Here is a 20,613-nt window from a genome sequence, read left to right as displayed (position 1 = left end):
AGACACACAAACATGATCTTAGTCAGTGCCCATCAACAAATTGCACAATAAGGCTAGCAGAACCCAACTGGACTTACCTAGCATTGCTGCAGTGTCCATTTGATCGTGCCACCTCATGGTCATTGAAGAAGTGAAGTGCGCCTGGTAGTGCAGGCAGGCAGTGGTGAGATCCATAGGGTTGCAATGTATGGAAATGGATAATCATCTGCACCTCCACCACCCTCAATATTCAGTCCTTGTTCCCACCTCTTTTACCCAATATTATTCTCTGCCCATCAAAAATTGTATATGTTGAGCATAGTGCATGGCAAGTGATATGTTTTGTCCATCTTTTGTTATGCCACTGATATGTTCCTGGGTGTGTAATTTCAGGCAGCAGGCTACCCACATATAGTACACAACAAATTTGGAATTTCAATTAATAAATGACCTAATATCTCACACATTGCTTGAGATAGCATTTTTATACTCCTTCATTTTTTAAACTTACTCTTCTGCCAGCATTCACCTTTGGCCTCCTCAAAATAACTTTGCACCAGTAAGTCCTTTGGGGTGGGTAGCTCTCTAAAATGAAAGCAAGGAGCTTCCCCCAGGACAGATTTCACCCTGTGGCCGTATTAAATATTTTTGATATCATTGTTCAAAGTAATGATTTTGGGTCTAACTACTGAAATAGCGACATATGTTTAACAACCCTGACGACCACACTAACTACCGCACCATCACCCATCTTCCCTTCCTAGGTAAAATCCTTGGGAAATCAGTAGCTATGCAATTTCTCCAACACATCAACGCCGACAACCTCCATCAGTCCTACCAATCTGGCTTCAGTCCCAGATGCAGCACAGATATGGCTACCATCAAGGTGATTGATGCCCTTAAAATCCTTGATGATGGCCATCCTTCCCTCCTGGTTCTCTTCAACCTCTCAGCAGCCTTTGACACAGTAGTCCATCAGACACTCACTGACACTCTACAACACTGCATGGGGATCAGCGAGATCTTCCTCACCTGGTTCAAATCGTACCTTGCTAATTGACACAATTTTGCATCAGCACGACGTTAAGGGACTGCGCAAATTCGGCTACATCACCTTGACCCTCATCGAACGGCACTGGCTCCCGCTGCAAGCCTGCATCATCTACAAGGCTGTCACCCTGAAGTCCCCAAGCTACCCCACTGAGAAACTCACCATCTCCGGAGAGCTACAATCCATCAGAAGTAAGGACATGTGCAGACTTAACCTCCGCCGGTGCAGGAAGGAACAAACCAGAAGACAGGCCTTCTCTGTCTACGCCCGAGGACTATGAAATCTCCTCCCCTTCAACATATGACTCGCCCCCTCGCTCCTACAGTTCAGGAAGGAGCTCAAGACCCTCCTCTTCAAGGAATGGCGCCTGCCGAACACCTAGGTCCAGGCATACTCCACTCCCCACCCTACCTGAGACTTTGTTATCTGATCCCCACTGTTTCCTCCCCAGGTTACTTGTAGATCCATTGCTGACTATTACCCTCCCTCCCCTTTTGTTAGATCCCCACTACCTTGTTTCTCTGCTCCCTAACCTTTTTCTTCCACCTATGATTGTAAAGTGCTCTGTTGCTTACCTTAGCTAGGTCTACGCTCAATAAATAACCTAATAATAATAATAATAATACTAATAATAATAATAATAATTAAGATGACATCATATATTTGCATGCATGGATTTATGAAATATTTGACATTGGGTTTAAGGGCCAATTAATATTACGTTCGAAAACACGTGACATATTGTTTTATTTCTCTGTCAGCCCCTGGAGATACGAAATATCTTTTTTTGGCTGAACAACATTCTGCTGTCAAGAACGTTTGATGTGTTTATTTTGGGAGCAAATATATGCTGAGTTTGGGACATTTATTGCTGAGGTTTTCAATTGTTTTATACAGTCCATATTATGCACCTGTTCGAAGACATTCAATGCCTATATTTTCACTGATGTTTGATAACTGCACTAACCCGCTCTTTTCTTTTTAAGTAAGGCTCTTTGGCTTTGGCATTGTAATATTTTTACCAATAAGCAGGTCAGGCTTATTGTACAATTTGACCTTTAACACTTGTTTTGTAAAAACTCTGTGGAGTATTCATAAAAACACATCAGGGCCCATTTTCAGCCAGCCCTACTGTTAATTGAATGTGTAAAAGGCCTGCGTAAAACTTTTACGCATTCACTTAACAGTGCGGCTCATTTTCATTCATTTGTATGGCATACAGGAGGTGTGGCTCATGCATTGTTTCCACCTCGCCCTTCCTCTCCGCCATGCAAATAAACCACCATTTACTCCAGCATTACATTTTCAAGCTGGTGCAAATGCTCTGGATTCCCGTGGTATACGCCTGCTTTTTACATCATCAAAAAGCAAGCCAATTACATACGAATCCATTGTAAACGCTGCCTGCCGTGCGTACACGGCAGGCAGCGTTTACTCATTTTGCTTGTCGGATTGCAAGCACACACCACCTTTAAATACTGCACTTGTGCACTCTGCCGTGCAAATGTTGAAAACTACAAAGTGGGGACCTGTGGACATCAAGGTGCAAACGTAACGGGTTCCCTCCATGTAATATACGGGGAAATTGAAAATGAGCCCCATTATTCTCTTTAAAATTGTTCATGATGTAACCAATAAAACCTAACAAAGTTGCTTTAAAATTGCAACCATTTACTCTTCTGGTTTTATACATGATTTGTGACTAGGCCTAAACTCGCCTATAAAGCCTGCCTCTAACATCTACTATATTTTGACCACTAAAAATACCATGAAGTGCTTTATAGTGTCACCGATTCTGTCTTTACTACAAAGGAGCTCATGTTCCGTGAGGCGTAATGTGAAATGTGAAGAAAAAAAAACGTAATCCAGGCCATTGCACGACCTGCAACGTCCGTCCTGTTTCATCTGGACGTGAGCTGCTGAACAGGTAGGTGTCCCCTGACCCTGACATCTTGTGGCCTCCAAATTCGTTTTGCACCTGTGCTTAAAAGCACGGTGAGCGCACTCGGCACGTGGTCCCTCTCCCCTTCCCAACCCGCTTCCCGAACCTCCCTACACCTGCCTCCCTCAACGTCCCCCACCCTGATTGGCACACAGAAGTAGGAAACAAAATAAACCTAATCCAGGCCATTTCACGACCTGCAGCGTCCGTCATGTCTCATCTGGACGTGAGCTGCTTATCAGGTAGGTGTCCCCTGACCCCGCCATCTTGTTGCCTCCAAATTCGTTTTGCACCTGTGCTTAAAAGCATGGTGAGCGCACTCGGCGCGTGGTCCCTCTCCCCTTCCCAACCCGCTTCCTGAACCTCCCTCTACCCGCCTCCCTCAATGCCCCCCCGCCCTGATTGGCGCACCACGCCCTCATCAAGGACACCGCAGGGCAGCCCCCTGCCCGTGCAGCCCCTTTGGCTAAGGGCCCCAAGGTCAAGGGCGGCTACTACAATGGCGGCTCCTACAATGGCATCTCCAAGACCTGTCTGCAGGTGTCAGCAGGGGAAGCCAATGAAGCCAGCAGTCAACAGACACCAACAAAAACTGTAAGTGTGGCTTGGGTGGGGTGTACAGCAGTTACTCTACTCCAGAAAGCCCCTGCCACTCTACCCTATCTCTCCATAAAGTACACCGCCATAGACTTACACCATGCACATTTAGAGAGATTTATGACCTCTGACCTAAATCTACGCATGACTGGACTGTAAATGTTGTTTTGCATTACTTACGAACATAATTCCCAATGTTAGCATATGCCACACTTAGATGGAATTCATAATTTTAGCCTACATCGCATCTAGATAGAAATTTGAATGTTAGCAGGTGCCACACTTAGATGGGTTTCTTAACTTTAGCCTACATCGCATCTAGATAGAAATTTGAATGTTAGCAGGTGCCACACTTAGATGGATTTCTTAACTTTAGCCTACATCACATCTAGATAGAAATTTTAATGTTAGCATGTGCCACACTTAGATGGATTTCTTAACTTTAGCCTACATCGCATCTAGATAGAAATTTGAATGTTAGCAGGTGCCACACTTAGATGGATTTCTTAACTTTAGCCTACATCACATCTAGATAGAAATTTTAATGTTAGCATGTGCCACACTTAGATGGAATTCTTAACCTTAGTGTGCATCGCATCTAGATATAAATTTGAATGTTAGCATGTGCCACACTTAGATGGAATTCTTAACCTTAGTGTGCATCACATCTAGATATACATTTTAATGTTAGCATGTGTCACACTTAGATGGAATTCATAATTTTAGCCTGCGTTGCATCTAGATAGAAATTTGAATGCTAGCATGTGCCACACTTAGATGGATTTCTTAACTTTAGCCTACATCACATCTAGATAGAAATTTGAATGTTAGCAGGTGCCACACTTAGATGGATTTCTTAACTTTAGCCTACATCACATCTAGATAGAAATTTTAATGTTAGCATGTGCCACACTTAGATGGATTTCTTAACTTTAGCCTACATCGCATCTAGATAGAAATTTGAATGTTAGCAGGTGCCACACTTAGATGGATTTCTTAACTTTAGCCTACATCACATCTAGATAGAAATTTTAATGTTAGCATGTGCCACACTTAGATGGAATTCTTAACCTTAGTGTGCATCGCATCTAGATATAAATTTGAATGTTAGCATGTGCCACACTTAGATGGAATTCTTAACTTAGTGTGCATCACATCTAGATATACATTTTAATGTTAGCATGTGTCACACTTAGATGGAATTCATAATTTTAGCCTGCGTTGCATCTAGATAGAAATTTGAATGTTAGCAGGTGCCACACTTAGATGGATTTCTTAACTTTAGCCTACGTCGCATCTAGATAGAAATTTGAATGTTAGCAGGTGCCACACTTAGATGGAATTCTTAACCTTAGTGTGCATCACATCTAGATATAAATTTTAATGTTAGCATGTGTCACACTTAGATGGAATTCATAATTTTAGCCTGCGTTGCATCTAGATAGAAATTTGAATGCTAGCATGTGCCACACTTAGATGGAATTCTTAACCTCAGCCTGCGTCACATAGAAATCGAAAAAAGTGAATGTTAGCATGTGCCACACTTAGGTGGAGTTCTTAACCTTAGCGTGCGTCGCATCTGGATAGAAATTTGGATATTGGCATGTTTCGCACTTAGATGTATTTCTTAACCTCAGCCTGCGTCACATAGAGATAGAAAATTGAATGTTAGAATGTACCACACTCAGATGGAATACTTAACTTTCGCCTATGTCGCATCTAGATGGAAATGGAATGTTACCATGTGCCACACTTAGAATTGAGAACATTATCCTGCCTCACATCGAGATAACTATTGGGAAGATTAGCGAGTGCAACACTTGGACGGAATATGTAGATTAGCAAGTACTACACTTAGACAGAACTGTGAATGTTAGCATGTTAAGCGTCATATGACCCACTAACCAATATAAGCTCAAACTCTCTGCATACGTATCTCTCTCAAAAAACTCACACAACCATCTCTCGCACAACAAGCCGCACGCACTTCACCACACTGCAACAACACATAAGCCGCATCTACAGCACACGAGGAGTGACACGGATCCAATGCTCGCACCAAAGCTCAGCACCCGGTGTCTACCGAGTTGAAGCTGCCAACAGTACACCACTCCTCTCACTATCCTACTCCCTCTTCACCTTACTAACCCATCCCACCTTCTCGTTTGCAGATCCGCCAGAGCGCCTGGGGACCAGTTCCGTTGGTGACGGTGCGCTATATAAGTACCTTTAACATAACATAACATAACATAACAAATGCATTCGTAAAATGCACGTGCAAAAATGTTACACATGCATTTCACTCCAGCCATATTTTGATTTATTTGTATGGCGCTGAGGGGTGGGGGGTGGATTGTAATGTACCATTCTGCCTCCCACTTCCTCTGCGTCACACACTCCAACATTTGCACCAGCAAGTCGTTTACTTTGCAACATGGAGTACAAAAGGGAGGTGTAAATGCAAATGCTCCCCTTCTTTGCACCTCCCTTGAGCATTCTGGCATACAAACGATGACAATAATAATTGGTTCTTTATAATGCGCGCGGACCCGGGGATGGAACTACGTGCTTTGCCCTTGAGCTATCCTCCTGAGATGCCCCATGAAGCGCAGGGTACCTGTTTCCTTCAAAGCGCACATGTAACAGGCCACCTCGCATAAATTACGGGGACTTAAATGAGCCCCAAAGTGTTCCAGGGGAAAGCCCTCAGGCAGGGGGCCTGGAGGTAAAAAGTACAGTGAGAACCTTTAAGACAGCTGTGTGTTTCCATTCAAACGATCTGGCACTCAGTCCTGTTGGTAACAGTGGGGCGGAGGCGGGGGCTTTGGGTGAGCTGCTAGCAAGCACCTGCCACAAATGAGCAGCAAAACAGACCCAATGCAGCAGCTCCTGGGTGTTAATGGCAGTATTTCAAACAAGCACCCTGGCATTTGGCAGCTACTATAACTGACACATGAATTCTGATGTGATGTCCACTGCCACAGAATGCAGGTGGGCTTTACATCTCCTGGCAGTGCATCCAGATGGGGTCCACGATGCCCATTGTTTTCACGAGGGTCCGATAAACATCTACTCTTCTGTCGCAAATGCATCTGCTGTGCATCCAGCAGGCTGAGACCACGCTCACTCGCGTGGTGCAATCAATATGAGACGCTCACTCACATGGTGCAATATGAGACGCTCACTCACGTGGTGCAATATGAGACGCTCACTCACATGGTGCAATATGAGACGCTCACTCACATGGTGCAATATGAGACGCTCACTCACATGGTGCAATATGAGACGCTCACTCACATGGTGCAATATGAGACGCTCACTCACGTGGTGCAATATTTGTATTTGTATTTATTGAAGTTATATAGTCCTTTAATCCAAAGTGCTTTACATAAGAACAGGCAAAAAACACAGCAAGCATAAGATGGTAATTGAATCATAACACGAAAACAGTTTAAAGAACAATTTACAACATTGCAAAGGTGAGGAGGGAGTAGGGAGGGGCAGGGTGAGCAAGAGAAGGAAGGAGTTGGTGGGGTAAGAGCGGGAGAAGAGGGAATGTAAGAGTGAATGAAGAAGAGGAGAGGAAAGAGTGGGATTATGCGAGAGCAGGGGGTGGGAGGAGGAGGAGGTAGAAAGGGATGGGAAGAGAAGTGGTAGGAGGTGAGGAATGAAGGTGAGGGAGAAGGGACGAGATAAACAGAGGGTGCTAGGGAGGTGAGTGAAAGAGGTAAGATTTGGGAGAAGAGCGAAAGGAAGGGAAGGACGGGGAAGAGCGGATGTGTAGGGGGAGGCGGTTGCAGTGGAAGGGGGTAAGGAGCTGGAAAGATCAGAAGCAGGAGGGGGCAGAGGGAGGTGGAGGAGGGGAGAGTAGGAAAAGATTAGCAGAACGGAGCGAACGAGAAGGGGTATAGAAAGTTAAAAGGGAGGAGAGATGGGGGGGCAAGACCATAGAGGGATTTGAAGGCAAGGCAGAGGAACTTGAATTTGAGATGGGAGTGAAATGGGAGCCAACCTAAAGAGGAGAGAGAAGAGGAGATGGAATCGAGAGGTGAGAGAAGGCAGAGAGAGCGGATTGCAGAGTGGTAGATGGATTTGAGCGGGGAGAGATGAGAGGAGGGGAGTCCAAAGGGAAGGGAGGAACAGTAGAAGAGTCTGGAGAAGATGAGGGAGGTAATTAAAAGTTTAGTAGCATGAAAGGTAAGGAGGGGTCGAATTTTACGAATGTTGTAGATGTGAAAGCGGCAAGATTTGGCAGTAATAGAAATGTGGTGAGATAGAGAGAGGTGAGAGTCAATATGAAGACCAAGGTTAATATGAGACGCTCACACGCATGGTGCAATATGAGACGCTCACACGCATAGTGCAATATAAGACACTTTCATGGTGCAATGTGAGACGCTCAGGTGGTGTAATATGAGTAGCTCACTCGCATTCTGCAATAGGGGGCGCTCCCTTGCAGGGTGCAATATGAGGCGCTTGCTCACATGGTGCAATATGAGTAGCTCACTCGCGTTGTGCAATATGAGACACTCACTCGCATGCTGCAATATGAGGCGATCACTCTCATGGTGCAATAGGAGGTGCTCACTCGCATGATGCAATATTAGGCGCTCACTCGTATGGTGCAATAGGAGGCGCTCACTCTTATGGTGCAATAGGAGGCGCTCACCCGTATGGTACAATAGGAGGCACAATATGAGGCGCTCACTTGTATGGTGCAATATGAGGTGCTCACTTGCATGGTGCAATATGAGGCACTCTCTTGCATGGTGCAATAAGAGGCACTCACTTGCATGCTGCAATATGAGGCGATCACTCTCATGGTGCAATAGGAGTTGCTCACTCACATGATGCAATAGTAGGCGCTCACTCGTACGGTGCAATAGGAGGCACTCACTCGTATGGTAGAATAGGAGGAGCTCACTCATATGGCACAATAGGAGGTGCTCACTGATGAGGCCCAACAAGGCTGAAACACGTGTATGGGGTTGCTGTCAGGTACTCTTGTTGAGAGAGGAATTGCCATAGCATTTCGGTGCTGGACTGCCCATGTGGGTGGGACAAAGACTGATATGCAAATGGATATTTCCCATCTGTGAAAAGTACAGTGAGCAAAAAGCGGGTGCTGCAAACTCTCATCTCAGAATGGTTATCATGCCATGTTCTTTCTGGCGAGGAGCGCCAGCTACCTTTTTTGAAACACAATCGGAGGTGCTCACTCTTATGGTGCAATAGGAGGCACTCACCCGTATGGTACAATAGGAGGTGCTCACTCGTATAGGCACAATATGAGGCGCTCACTTGCATGGTGCAATATGAGTAGCGCATGGTTCAATATGAGACACTCACTCACATGGTCCAATATGAGACACTCACTCGCATGCTGCAATATGAGGTGATCACTCTCATGGTGCAATAGGAGGCGCTCACTCGCATGATGCAATACTAGGTGCTCACTCGTATGGTGCAATAGGAGGCGCTCACTCTTATGGTGCAATAGGAGGTGCTCACTCTTATGGTACAATAGGAGGCGCTCACTCGAATGGCACAATATGAGGTGCTCACTTGCATGGTGCAATATGAGGCGCTCACTTGCATGGTGCAATATGAGGCACTCCCTTGCATGGCACAATATGAGGCACTCACTCGCATGGTGCAATATGGGGTGCTCACTCGCATTGTGCCTATAAGGCTGGCATTACATTTATCAATATTTGCTTATGTTTAACAGCTCCAACCTCAAGCAACATACATGACCCAGTGTTCACTTCGTTGCACACCTGTTTGGTAGGTGCACGGTAGCGTGAGATCTTTTGACTGGGTCAGTCTGAGTGAATATGGAGCATTGCATGGGAGTGTGCATCTTCTACACCACTGATGAGGGTAACAGTGAATGTCAGGGTGTACACTTCAGAATTAGGTACAACACTGCTGCAAAGGCCTGAATGGAGCCACAGCCAAGGAATGCCCGGGTCTGCACTGCTGCCATAGCCGTGAATTTGCTCTACTCCTATAGGTGTGGAATCTACCGCACCTGCATGGCTTCTGGTAGGATTATAATGCCAGAGAGTGAATGTGCAAGGTCTGCTTTGTGGTGGTAGGTAGGGCGCATCCACAATCAGTTCAGGGAATGTAGAAAGACTGATTTGATGCAATAAGCAGCGAATGTGTGAGGTATACTGTGCTGCAGTGGCGATGGAGTGTAAAGTATCTGCTTGACTGCAGTAAGCCTGGAATTTGCATGGACTGCTTTGCAGTGGTAAGCAGGAGATGTGTAATGTTTATGTAGGGAGGGAATGGCCTGTGTCCACACGGATGCCGTAAAAAGGGAATGTGCATGGAATGCTTTGCTGCAGTACGCAGGAAATATGCGAACTCTGCTTTGCTGCAGCAATCAGGGAATGTACAGTATCTGTAATGTTGCAGTAGATGAAATTTGACAGTCGGTGCATTAGAAAGGAGATGTTTAAGGTCTGCTCGGCTGCAGTAGTCAAGGAACATAATAATAATTTGATGTAGCGCTTTTAGCCAAAGCACTTTACATAGCACATATTTACACACATTCACACCTGGGAAAGACAGATTGATCAATGAAAATCTGTGTTTTTCGGGTGCGATTTTTAATCACTGCCCGCACTGCCACTATTTAAATTGAAAAGGGACTAGGCCCCTTTTCGGATGACGGCGGTCATTTTGGAACATTTTTCTTATGGCCACTGCTTCAGTGTTGGGAGTCCTCAAGTATGTTCTCTGAGCTATTTGTACCTTTTCGATGGAAAAAAGTTCTATGTTTGTTTCAAAGAAGCCCGTGGGCTCTTTTCTTCATCTGCCGATAGTGGGTATCCGTTGTTGTCAAGTTCTGTGCCTCTCAAGGGGGAAGATTGTCGAAGATTCTGCAAGGCCTTTGGGCCTACTTTGCACCCTCCGACCATGATGGAGGAGAAGAAGGAGGGAAGGACTCTCTTCAGGCCTTGCACCAAATGCGGGCTACGGAATGTGTTTGTGGAGGACAAGCACCTACAATACCTCTACTGCCTGCACTCGGACCACAAGGAGGTAGAGTACGAGATATGCCTTGGTTTATCCAAAAAAACATGAAGGACAGGAATCGTATGCTGGCGGTATGGCTTAACGTCAAGGCCTCTGACCGGTGTTCCGAGCTGGGTCATGCCTCACCCAGGACCAGCCGGTCCGAGGAGCGATCTTCTAAGTCGTTTGAGGATGCCTCATCTGTGGGGGCCCAAGATAAGGAGCAAGTCCGGGACCACCTGGTTTGCTGCAGAAGCGGCTCCCAAAGTGGTTAGGGCACGATCAGCATCACCTTCCGCCTCCATTGCCAGCCTACCATCAAACTCCTCTTCAAAGAGGAAGTCATCTACCCTGGCTAAACTGTGCGAGAAATCTGAGAAGCGGCGGCCGGAGGAGAAAAAGGCTGAACAGCCCAAACAGGTTCAACCGGCAGAGGCTAAGACTTTGTTGGTGACCCGTCGACTCTGTCGACGACTGCTACTGCCATTACAAAGGGCGCTGATCCTGCGAGGGTAGCTCCCACGGCTCAGAAAGTGTCTCTACCCCCAAGGAGTGACACCACTGCAGTTACTTGGGCAAAGTCTTCAGTAGGCATGCCATAAGGAGTGAAACCGGCTCAGGCCCCGGTTCAACACCTTCAGGGGGAAAAAAGGGGGGATGAGTAGGTCCACTAAAACAGCCCTCCCAGTCCATCGCCCAATCCATGGAGGTCTTGTCCACAGACGACAAAGATCAGGAGTCCTTACATATGGTCCATGAGGATGCTGAAGAGGAGGACAACGGCGGCGCAGGGCCTAGTTTTCCTGTTCTGCCCTCTCAGCCGAGGGACATTTCCTTGGATATTCTTCCCACTCTACACACCTTGGTGTCAGAGATCCAGATAAGGATGCCTCCGACTCCGGTACCTGTCGTGGTCCCCCAATCCCTGATCAGACTCCATCAAAGAAGTGGATGTGTCATCCTGTGCCCCCATTTCAACCTCCTCCACGTCAGGTCCCTTCTGCCTCAGCAGACATAGGTACGGGAACGGATACGGCGACAACGACGGATGATGAGGAAGACATTGTCGCAGCGGCCGGTGAATTGCCACATTTGGATGCTCCACATAGGGTGTCCCCACCGGATGAGGTGGGTTCGTTCCACTCCATGATTGCCGCTTTTCCAGCTGGTGCCAGAGGAAACCAAGGAGGAGGGATTCTTGTACCAAAGGCGCAAGGCCAAGCGGAAGACCATCATGACCATCATGGCATTACCCTTTCTGGACAATGTTTGGGAGGAGGGCCTGACCCTCCTGAAGAACCCTTGCACGCTCCAACCAAGCGGGATAGGCTTCAGAAGAAATATAGGGTGCCGAACTCCGCACCCAAGTGCCTGAGGTCACAGCCATCGCCGTATTCAATGGTATTGGCGGCTGCGAGGAAACGGTTGGACAACCCGTCCTCGTCATTTTTGGTTCTTCCGGACAGCAAGGGGAAAAGGATGGATGCCATGGAAAAGAAGGTGATTTGCACCATGGTGTCCACTAGCAAGGTGGCCAATGCACTGGCGATCCTGGCCAGGTACGACAGGGAGTTGTGGTACAAGCTGGGGCTGATTCTGGAGTTCCTCCCCAATGATAAGATGGAGCCAGTCGCGCTCTTCCAGGAAGGGGAAGGGCATTGGATAACGCATCACAGTGGCATTGGATGTCGCCGACATAGGGTTCCGGCAAATGGGGCACAATGTCTGCCTTCGTTGCCAAGGTTGAATGAAAGCCACAAATTTCCATCAGGAGGTCCAAGCGAAGGTGCTGCAGATGCCCGTTGGCAGAGAGAATCTGTTTAGGAAGGTCGTCGACGGATACAGAGACGGCACGTTCTCCAGCAGCACTGCTTGTCCTTTCACTCCTCCAGGAGAAAGTCAAGCATGTCTTCAAAAGGTTTTTCTACGTCGCACCGACAGCCTTCCAGATCCTCAACTCGGGAAGCCTACAGAGGCTGTTCTCAGGCCTACGGTAGCAGAGGACAGCATCGACGTCGCCCGCAGGGCAGGACGTCAGCACCGAAGCAAGCATGAACCGACCATGATGTTGGGCCCCCACTCGTGCACCCCGGTGGGAGGCTGGCTGATGGGGTACGTCAGCGAATGGAGATAGATCACCATCGTCCGGCTCTACAATTTGCAAATGCGACCCCTACAGGAATTCCTGGACTCCTGCTGGATACAGGTTTTCAGATGCTTCATGGACAAGATCACCACGAGTTCCGTCGGGTGATAGGATGGTGGGGCATCCGCTTCAACATCGCCCAAGGCACAGGATTTCAAACCCTCCCATACCAGGAAATGGTCACGACGGACGCCTCCCTGGAAGGCTGGGGAGCGCACACCGGACATCTACACACCATAAGCCTGTGGCTGCCCGAGGAGGAGGATCTTCATATCAACATCCTGGAGCTACAGGCAGTGTTCTGGGCCCTCAAGCTATTCCTATTGATACGGCAAGGTGGGGAGGATCATCACGGGCAACACCACTACCATGTTTTACATCAGGAAGCAGGGGGCACTCAATCCCTGGCACTCTCCAGAGAAGTGCAAGACTTGTGGCGCTGGGCCGTCGGATAGGGATGTTTCTCATCCCTCTCCACCTGCCGGGAGTCAAGAACACCATTGCAGACTCCCTCAGCAGGGAAATGCACTCCTGCCTATTCATCATATGGGGTAGGCCCCAGATCGTTCAATTTGCGACTGCAGCAAACTCCAAGTGCCAGAAGTTTGCCAGCAGATTCCACAAACTGAGGAGGCTGGGGGAAGGGCTGTTCCTGTATGCGTTCCATCCATTCCCTCTCCTGCTACGAGTCATCAACACACTCAGACAATGCCCATGCTAAATTATACTCATCACCCCGGTGTGGCCGAGGCAGATTTGGTATCTGGACCTTCTCAGCCTGTCAGCGTCGCCTCCGGTCAAGTTTCCAGTGGTTTCAGATCTTCTCACCAGAGAAGGAGGCGCAATCCTTCCTCAAGACCCAGGATCGCTGTACCTGAGGGCTTGGCTCCTGCAGCCCTAGAGATTGGAGGATATGAGTTGCCTGCAGACTGCAGGGAGGTCCCCGCCATGGCCAGGGCGTTGTTGACTTTGAGGTGCTACAGTCACAAGTGGAAGCGTTTTGCTACATGGTGCCAGTCTCAGAAGAATACCCCTATGGGGGTCACAGCCCACAGATCCTTCCATACTTCCTATCCTTGGCCAAGGCCAGACTGGCGCATGCCTCTATCAAGGTACATCTGGTAGCTATTTCTCGCTACACCAGGTCTTCAGGAAGATCTCCACTTTGGCCACACTGACTTGTCAAGGAATTTCTCAAAGGACTTTTTCATTCTTTCCCGCCCGTGAAGGCTCCTGCCCCGGTGTGGGTCTGACGAGGCTCATGGGGGCCCCCTTCGAGCCTACGCATCAGGCCTCTCTCAAGTTCCTCTCATGGAAAACGGCTTTCCTTTTGGCCATCACCTCTGCCAAAAGGGTAGGTGAGATCCAGACCCCATCCTGCAAGCAACCATACCTGACTTTCCACGAATTGAGGGTGGTGCTGCGTATCGTTGGAATTCCACCTCAACGAGCCTTTGGTGTTACCTGTTTTTTTCCCAAAACCTTTGCTGCCCGAAAGGGCCTTGCATTCGCTGGATGAGTTTTTGGAAGACCTCACAACTGTTTGTGAACTTTGGTCCTGTGAACCACAGGAAGGCCTTGTCTAAGGCTTCCATTTCAAGGTGGCTCTCCGGCTGCGTCACACACACTGCCATCGATTGGCGAACCCACCAATGCCCTGCCGTAGGAGAGCCCACTCCACCAGCGCGATTGCTGAGATGACGGGGTTCCTGTCTGGTGTGTCCCTGCTGGACATCTGGAGGGCTTCTACGTGGAGGTCCAATCTAAACCTTCACAAACTTCTACTGCGTCAACAGGGATTCCAGCCAGGAGTCCAGAGTCGGCCAAGCAGTGCTACGCAACCTGTTCGCTTGAGGTGACACTCTTATGGAGGTAAGAATTAATTGTTTCTGTTGAGCCTTGCCACCTCCCGTGGTTGTGTAATGTTGTACTGCTGTGTATTTGTTATTCATGAGCATGTGAATCCATGCCAGACCCCATGCTGGAGAAAGTTTAAGTTACTTACCTGTAACTATTGTTCTCCAGCATGGGTCTGGCATGGATTCACATGCAAACCTTCCCTCTGTCCCCTCTGCGGCTCTTCTTTGTCATGCTGCCACTTTACGTGCTTACTATATCTGAAGATGGCTGCCAGAGGAGGGGCTTAGGGAGAGGACTGGCATTGGATGGGGGTAGTATGACACAGAGGACAGTGATTGGTTTAAATACCATTTTTAAGTGAAAGTGAAACAGTTTTTTCTTTTACTGAGGATTCCCAGCCTGATGAGGGGGAATATTCATGAGCATGTGAATCCATGCCAGACCCATGCTGGAGAACAATAGTTACAGGTATGTAACTTAAATCTTACCAAATCGAAATTGATACTAATTTTATCGACCTTTGAAGGATGAAAGGCAGAGTCGACTGTGCCTGGATTTGAACCTGCGACCTGCAGGTTAAACATGGATCACAGCAACGAGTGCTTAACCTTCATTTTACCAGCAATTTGCAAGATCTGATTTGCCAAAGGAGGCAGGGATGGTTCAGGATCTGCACAGCTGGGGTATGCAGGGAATGTGAAGTTTGTGCTCAGATGCAAAAGGCAGGAAATGTGCATGGTGCCCTTCATTATAGTGTGCTTAGAATGTGCCAGGTTTGCCCAGATGTAAGAGACTGGGCATCCACTGGGTCTGCCAGATGCAATCGGCAGGAATTGTGCATGGTCCACTCAGCTACAGCGGGAAGGGAGTGTGCAGTTTCTGCCCTAATGATGTAGGGAGGGAATATGTAGCATCTGCCTCATGCAGTAGGCAGGGATTGTGCCGGGCCACTCTGGGAATGAGCAGGGTCTGCCCAGATGGAGCAGAGTGGAAATCAGCAGGGTCTGCATGATGCAGTAGGTAGGGATTGTGCAAGGTCTGCTCAGCTGTAGTAGGAAGGGAATTTGCAGGGCCTGCCCAATGCAGTAGACAGGGACTTTTCATGCTCCACTCGGATGCATGGGTAGGGAATGCCTAGGATCTGCTGTGATTCAGCAGGCACTGTATAAAGAGACCCTGTCCAGATGCAAAACAGAATGCCTGATGCAGTAGGGGGTAGGGTGTGTGCATGCTCAGCTGAGCCTCAGTGGAAAGGGAAGGGGCACAGACTGCTCTGATGAAGTAGGTAGAGAATGTGCAGGGTCTGCCCTGATGCAGCGGGCAGTGAATCAGCAGGGTCTACCTTGTGCAGTTGGTAGAGATTGTACATGGTCCACCCAGCCACAGTGGGCAGGGAATGCCCTAATGATGTTGGAAATGTACAGGGTCTGCTTGATGCAGTAGGCAGGGATTGTGCATGGTTCGCTCTGCTGCAGTAGGCATTGATTGTGCATGGTCTGTTCAGCTGCAGTACGTAGGAAATATGCGGGGTGTGTCCTGATGCTGTGAGATGAGGATGAGAAGGTTCTTCCCGTTGGAGTCGGCAGGGGATGTGCAGCGTGTGTGCAGGTGCAGTGGGATGAGGTTAAGAAGGTTCTTGCTTATGGAGTAGGCAGGGAATGCGCAGGGTGTATCCTGATGGAGTGACATGAGGATGAGAAGGGTCTTCCTGATGCAGTAGGGAGGGAATGTGATGTGCATGATGTGTCATAATGCAGTGTGATGAGGATGAGAAGGGTCTTCCTGATGGAGAAGGCAGGGAATGTGCAGGGTGTGTTCTGATGTAGTGGGATGGGATGAGAAGGTTCTTCTTGATAGAATGGACAGGGGAGGTCTTCCTGGTGGAGTAGGCAGGGAATGTGCATGGTGTGTTCTGATGCAGTGGGATGAGATTAGAAGGTTCATCCTGATGGAGAAGGCAGGGAATGTGCAGGGTGTGTTCTGATGCAGTGGAATGAGATAAGAAGGTTCATCCTGATGGAGAAGGCAGGGAATGTGCAGGGTGTGTTCTGATGCAGTGGGATGAGGATGAGAAGGGTATTCCTGATGGAGTAGGCAAGGAATGTGATGGGCATGGTGTGTTCTGATGCAGTGGGATGAGATGAGAAGGTTCATCCTGATGGAGAAGGCAGGGAATGTGCAGGGTGTGTTCTGATGCAGTGGGATGAGGATGAGAAGGGTCTTCCTGATGGAGTAGGCACGGAATGTGCAGGGTGTGTCCTGGTGCAGTGGGATGAAGATGAGGAGGTTGAAGTAGGCAGGGAATGTGCAGCGTGTGTGCAGATGCAGTGGGATGATGATGAGCATATTCTTCCAGGTGGATTAGGCAGGGAATGTGCATGGTGTGTCCTGATGCAGTGGGGTGAGAAGGGTCTTCCTGATGCAGTAGGCAGGGAATGTGCAGGGTGTGTGCTGATGCAGTAAGATGAGGAAGAGAAGGGTCTTCCTGATGGAATGGACATGGAATGTCTTCCTGATGGAGTAGGCAGGGAATGTGCAGGGTGTGTTCTGATGCAGTGGGATGAGATGAGAAGGTTCATCCTGATGGAGTAGGCAGGGAATGTGCAGGGTGTGTCCAGATGCAGTGGGGTGAGATGAGAAGGTTCATCCTGATGTAGTAGGCAGGGAATGTGCAGGGTGTGTCCTGATGCAGTGGGACGAGGATGTGAAGGGCCTTCCTGATGGAGTAGGCAGGGAATGTGCAGGGTGTGTTCTGATGCAGTGGGACGAGGATGTGAAGGTCCTTCCTGATGGAGTAGGCAGGGAATGTGATGTGCATGGTGTGTCCTGATGCAGTGGGGTGAGAAGGGTCTTCCTGATGCAGTAGGCAGGGAATGTGCAGGGTGTGTGCTGATGCAGTGGGATGAGATGAGAAGGTTCATCCTGATGCAGTAGGCAGCGAATGTGCAGGGTGTGTCCTGATGCAGCGGGACGAGGATGTGAAGGGCCTTCCTGATGGATTAGGCAGGGAATGTGCAGGGTGTGTCCTGATGCAGTGGGGTGAGATGAGAAGGTTCATCCTGATGCAGTAGGCAGGGAATGTGCAGGGTGTGTCCTGATGCAGTGGGACGAGGATGTGAAGGGCCTTCCTGATGGAGTAGGCAGGGAATGTGCAGGGTGTGTTCTGATGCAGTGGGACGAGGATGTGAAGGTCCTTCCTGATGGAGTAGGCAGGGAATGTGATGTGCATGGTGTGTCCAGATGCAGTGCGGTGAGAAGGGTCTTCCTGATGCAGTATGCAGGGAATGTGCAGGGTGTGTCCTGATGCAGTGGGACGAGGATGTGAAGGGCCTTCCTGATGGAGTAGGCAGGGAATGTGCAGGGTGTGTTCTGATGCAGTGGGACGAGGATGTGAAGGTCCTTCCTGATGGAGTAGGCAGGGAATGTGATATGCATGGTGTGTGCTGATGCAGTGGGGTGAGAAGGGTCTTCCTGATGCAGTAGGCAGGTAATGTGCAGGGTGTGTGCTGATGCAGTGGGATGAGATGAGACGGTTCATCCTGATGCAATAGGCAGCGAATGTGCAGGGTGTGTCCTGATGCAGCTGGACGAGGATTTGAAGGGTCTTCCTGATGGAATGGACAGGGAATGTCTTCCTGATGGAGTAGGCAGGGGATGTGCAGTGTAATCACTGGCCATTCTGTTTATTAGCGAAGGTCCGTCCCCAGGCTAATTTCTTGCACTAAATAGAAATGCCCATTTCATTGAGAGAGCCCCTATAGGGCGAGGCAAATAACTAGTCTGTGCAGATGCATTGCCATTGACCAGGTAATGCCGCAATCAGAGAACTCGCCCATGCTACTGAGATGGCCAATGAGTAGGTATTTTTATGCATCATTTATACGTGTGCCTTCATTCGCTACATTTAGGTGAAGTAATGGCTCATACAATATCAGTGAACCCCCAAACCCGGAATTCCCTTCCTCTGCTATTAATGCAAACCGTAATATGTGAGGCAACTTCATGAGGAAAATGGAAAGAACTCTACTCTTTTCGCTTTTTTCCGGTGAAACAGAAGAAGCAAATGTGGCTTAAGGAACGTATATTTCGTAGGCTGACAATAAAGGTGCCTGGAAATGTCATTGTAACTTTAATGTTATTGTTGCATGGATAAACACTTTGAAGTTTTCATGTAACTGTCTCTGAATGTGTGTAACATAAAAATCGAACAGTAGTAACTGAAATGTGAAAAGGCTCTTTTGTTTCCCCCTTCAGGTAAATGTTGAAGACACAATTGAAATGTTGCCCAAGTCGCGCCGAGCTCTCACGATCCAGGAGATCGCAGCGCTGGCCCGATCCTCTCTGCACGGTGAGTGCCATCTTCATCCCTTCACCACCACCAGCACTCACCCTCACTTCACCCTCACCTGCAGGAAGTCACCCAGCCCAGCTTTGCAGGCTTCTGCTCTTGCTCGATATTACAGCTGGAAGGGCAGACGCCTAACCCGGGGCAAAAGAAAAGATGGGTTTCCATTTAGAACAGTTATGTGTCAGCCACGCTCCCTTGATGATGGCCATATTCACACGCTGGCCACGCTGGCTTTAAAGGTAGTCAATAACACATCTCAAAGGAGGCGGGAATAGAAAAAAAACAATCCGCGCCCGGTTCAGAATACGCCATACTTATCAATAATTCAGTTTCCCAGGCCTGCGGGTGTGCCAGCCTGACAGCTGATCCATGTTTCACTCAGGTTTGATGTTTTGTGTTTGTGAACAATGTTTTGTTTGCCTTCAAACAGAGCCTGCGTTATTTGATACTGATAACAGGAATGAGTTATTTTGTGGGAATGTGATTTCCTTCTGGATGCCATGTGTCTCTGATTCTTTGTGTCTGGGAAGCAGACTTGTTGATGAATAGTAAGTAATTCAGGTGTGCCCACGTGAGCCACAGTCCATGTTCTGATAGAAAGGGTTTATGAGTATTTACAGTCTAAATCCGAGGAAAAGCGTGGACAGTGCCTTTGTGTGCTTTTCCTCTTCACCTGCCCATTCTCATTCCACTGCTGGCAAAAGATGGCCCAGCGGGTTAAGCGCCTCTTGCTGCGATGTGTGTGTGTGATCTGCAGGTTTCACGTTGGAATCGCAGCAAGGCCAACTCAGCCACTCATACTTCCGAGGTTAATAAATGAGTACCAATTTCTATTTGGTAATAATAGTAATGTATGTAAATATGTCCTATGTAAAGTGCTTTAGAGTAAAGCACTATAGAAAAAAAATGATTGTTATTATGGTGGACAATGAGTTTCTGCATGGTGCCGGGACCCCACGTGATGCCCTGGGTCTACGCACCATGCAGGAACTCTATGCACCACAGTGACCATTATTCTGCTCCATGCGTACTGGCATGTGCCAGGAATTAGCCACGTGTGCCAAGGGCGCAGAGCAGAGACCACCCTGGACTGACTTACCTGAGTGTGGGGCAGATCCCGGGTTCCCGCGCCTCCCTACACATGCGACTCCTGCGACTCCTTGCTGTGTGCGGCCGTGGGTTCGACACTCCCAGAAGTGGGCCACAGCTTGTACAGCTTCCGGTTCTACTCTTCCCAGGGATTCTAATGGGCTCATTTTAATGAACTGGTTAGAGGTCGTTGGTTGCTATGCTATGCTTCCCCTGAAGCTAGATACATGTGTGCACAGGCCCAACTCTTCACATTTGCCCTATCCAATCTGAAAAGCAGTGGCACCTAATGGGATCCCAGTGGAATTATACAAAGCCTCAGCTGTCACTTAAAATGATCTGTCCCTGCTTATAATTGCCTCAATCTATTTCTGTATTCTTCTTTCTAAAGGTGGGTGGGCGTGACAAACTAGATTACGTTTGTTTACAGCAGTCCTTAGAGTGCATGACATACTCAGGTTGGCATTTGATGAACTCCACTATTGCACATGTCTTGCTGATAAACGTCAAGCGCACACTCTTGCTTATTGTGTGAAGCTTAAGTCGAACACAAGTGAGTTTTTACTGGAAAG

The 20,613-nt window shown here is 48.3% G+C and overlaps 1 protein-coding gene across 5 annotated transcripts in view; it reads left to right on the top strand.

Moving 5' to 3' along the window:
* Positions 1–20,613, top strand: part of FAM131A (family with sequence similarity 131 member A) — an 827,483-nt gene that overhangs the window by 560,687 nt on the left and 246,183 nt on the right. For all 5 annotated transcript variants that reach the window (XM_069618793.1, XM_069618790.1, XM_069618791.1 and 2 more), the window contains one exon: positions 18,859–18,952. In XM_069618793.1, coding sequence (XP_069474894.1) covers positions 18,883–18,952 — 70 coding nt within the window. In that variant the 5' untranslated portion in view covers positions 18,859–18,882. The remainder of the gene's footprint in view (positions 1–18,858; positions 18,953–20,613) is intronic.

This window comes from Ambystoma mexicanum, chromosome 10, assembly GCF_040938575.1.
Source record: "Ambystoma mexicanum isolate Mex_15411 chromosome 10, UKY_AmexF1_1, whole genome shotgun sequence".
Taxonomy (NCBI): domain Eukaryota; kingdom Metazoa; phylum Chordata; class Amphibia; order Caudata; family Ambystomatidae; genus Ambystoma; species Ambystoma mexicanum.
This window is presented reverse-complemented; position numbering and strand designations above follow the sequence as displayed.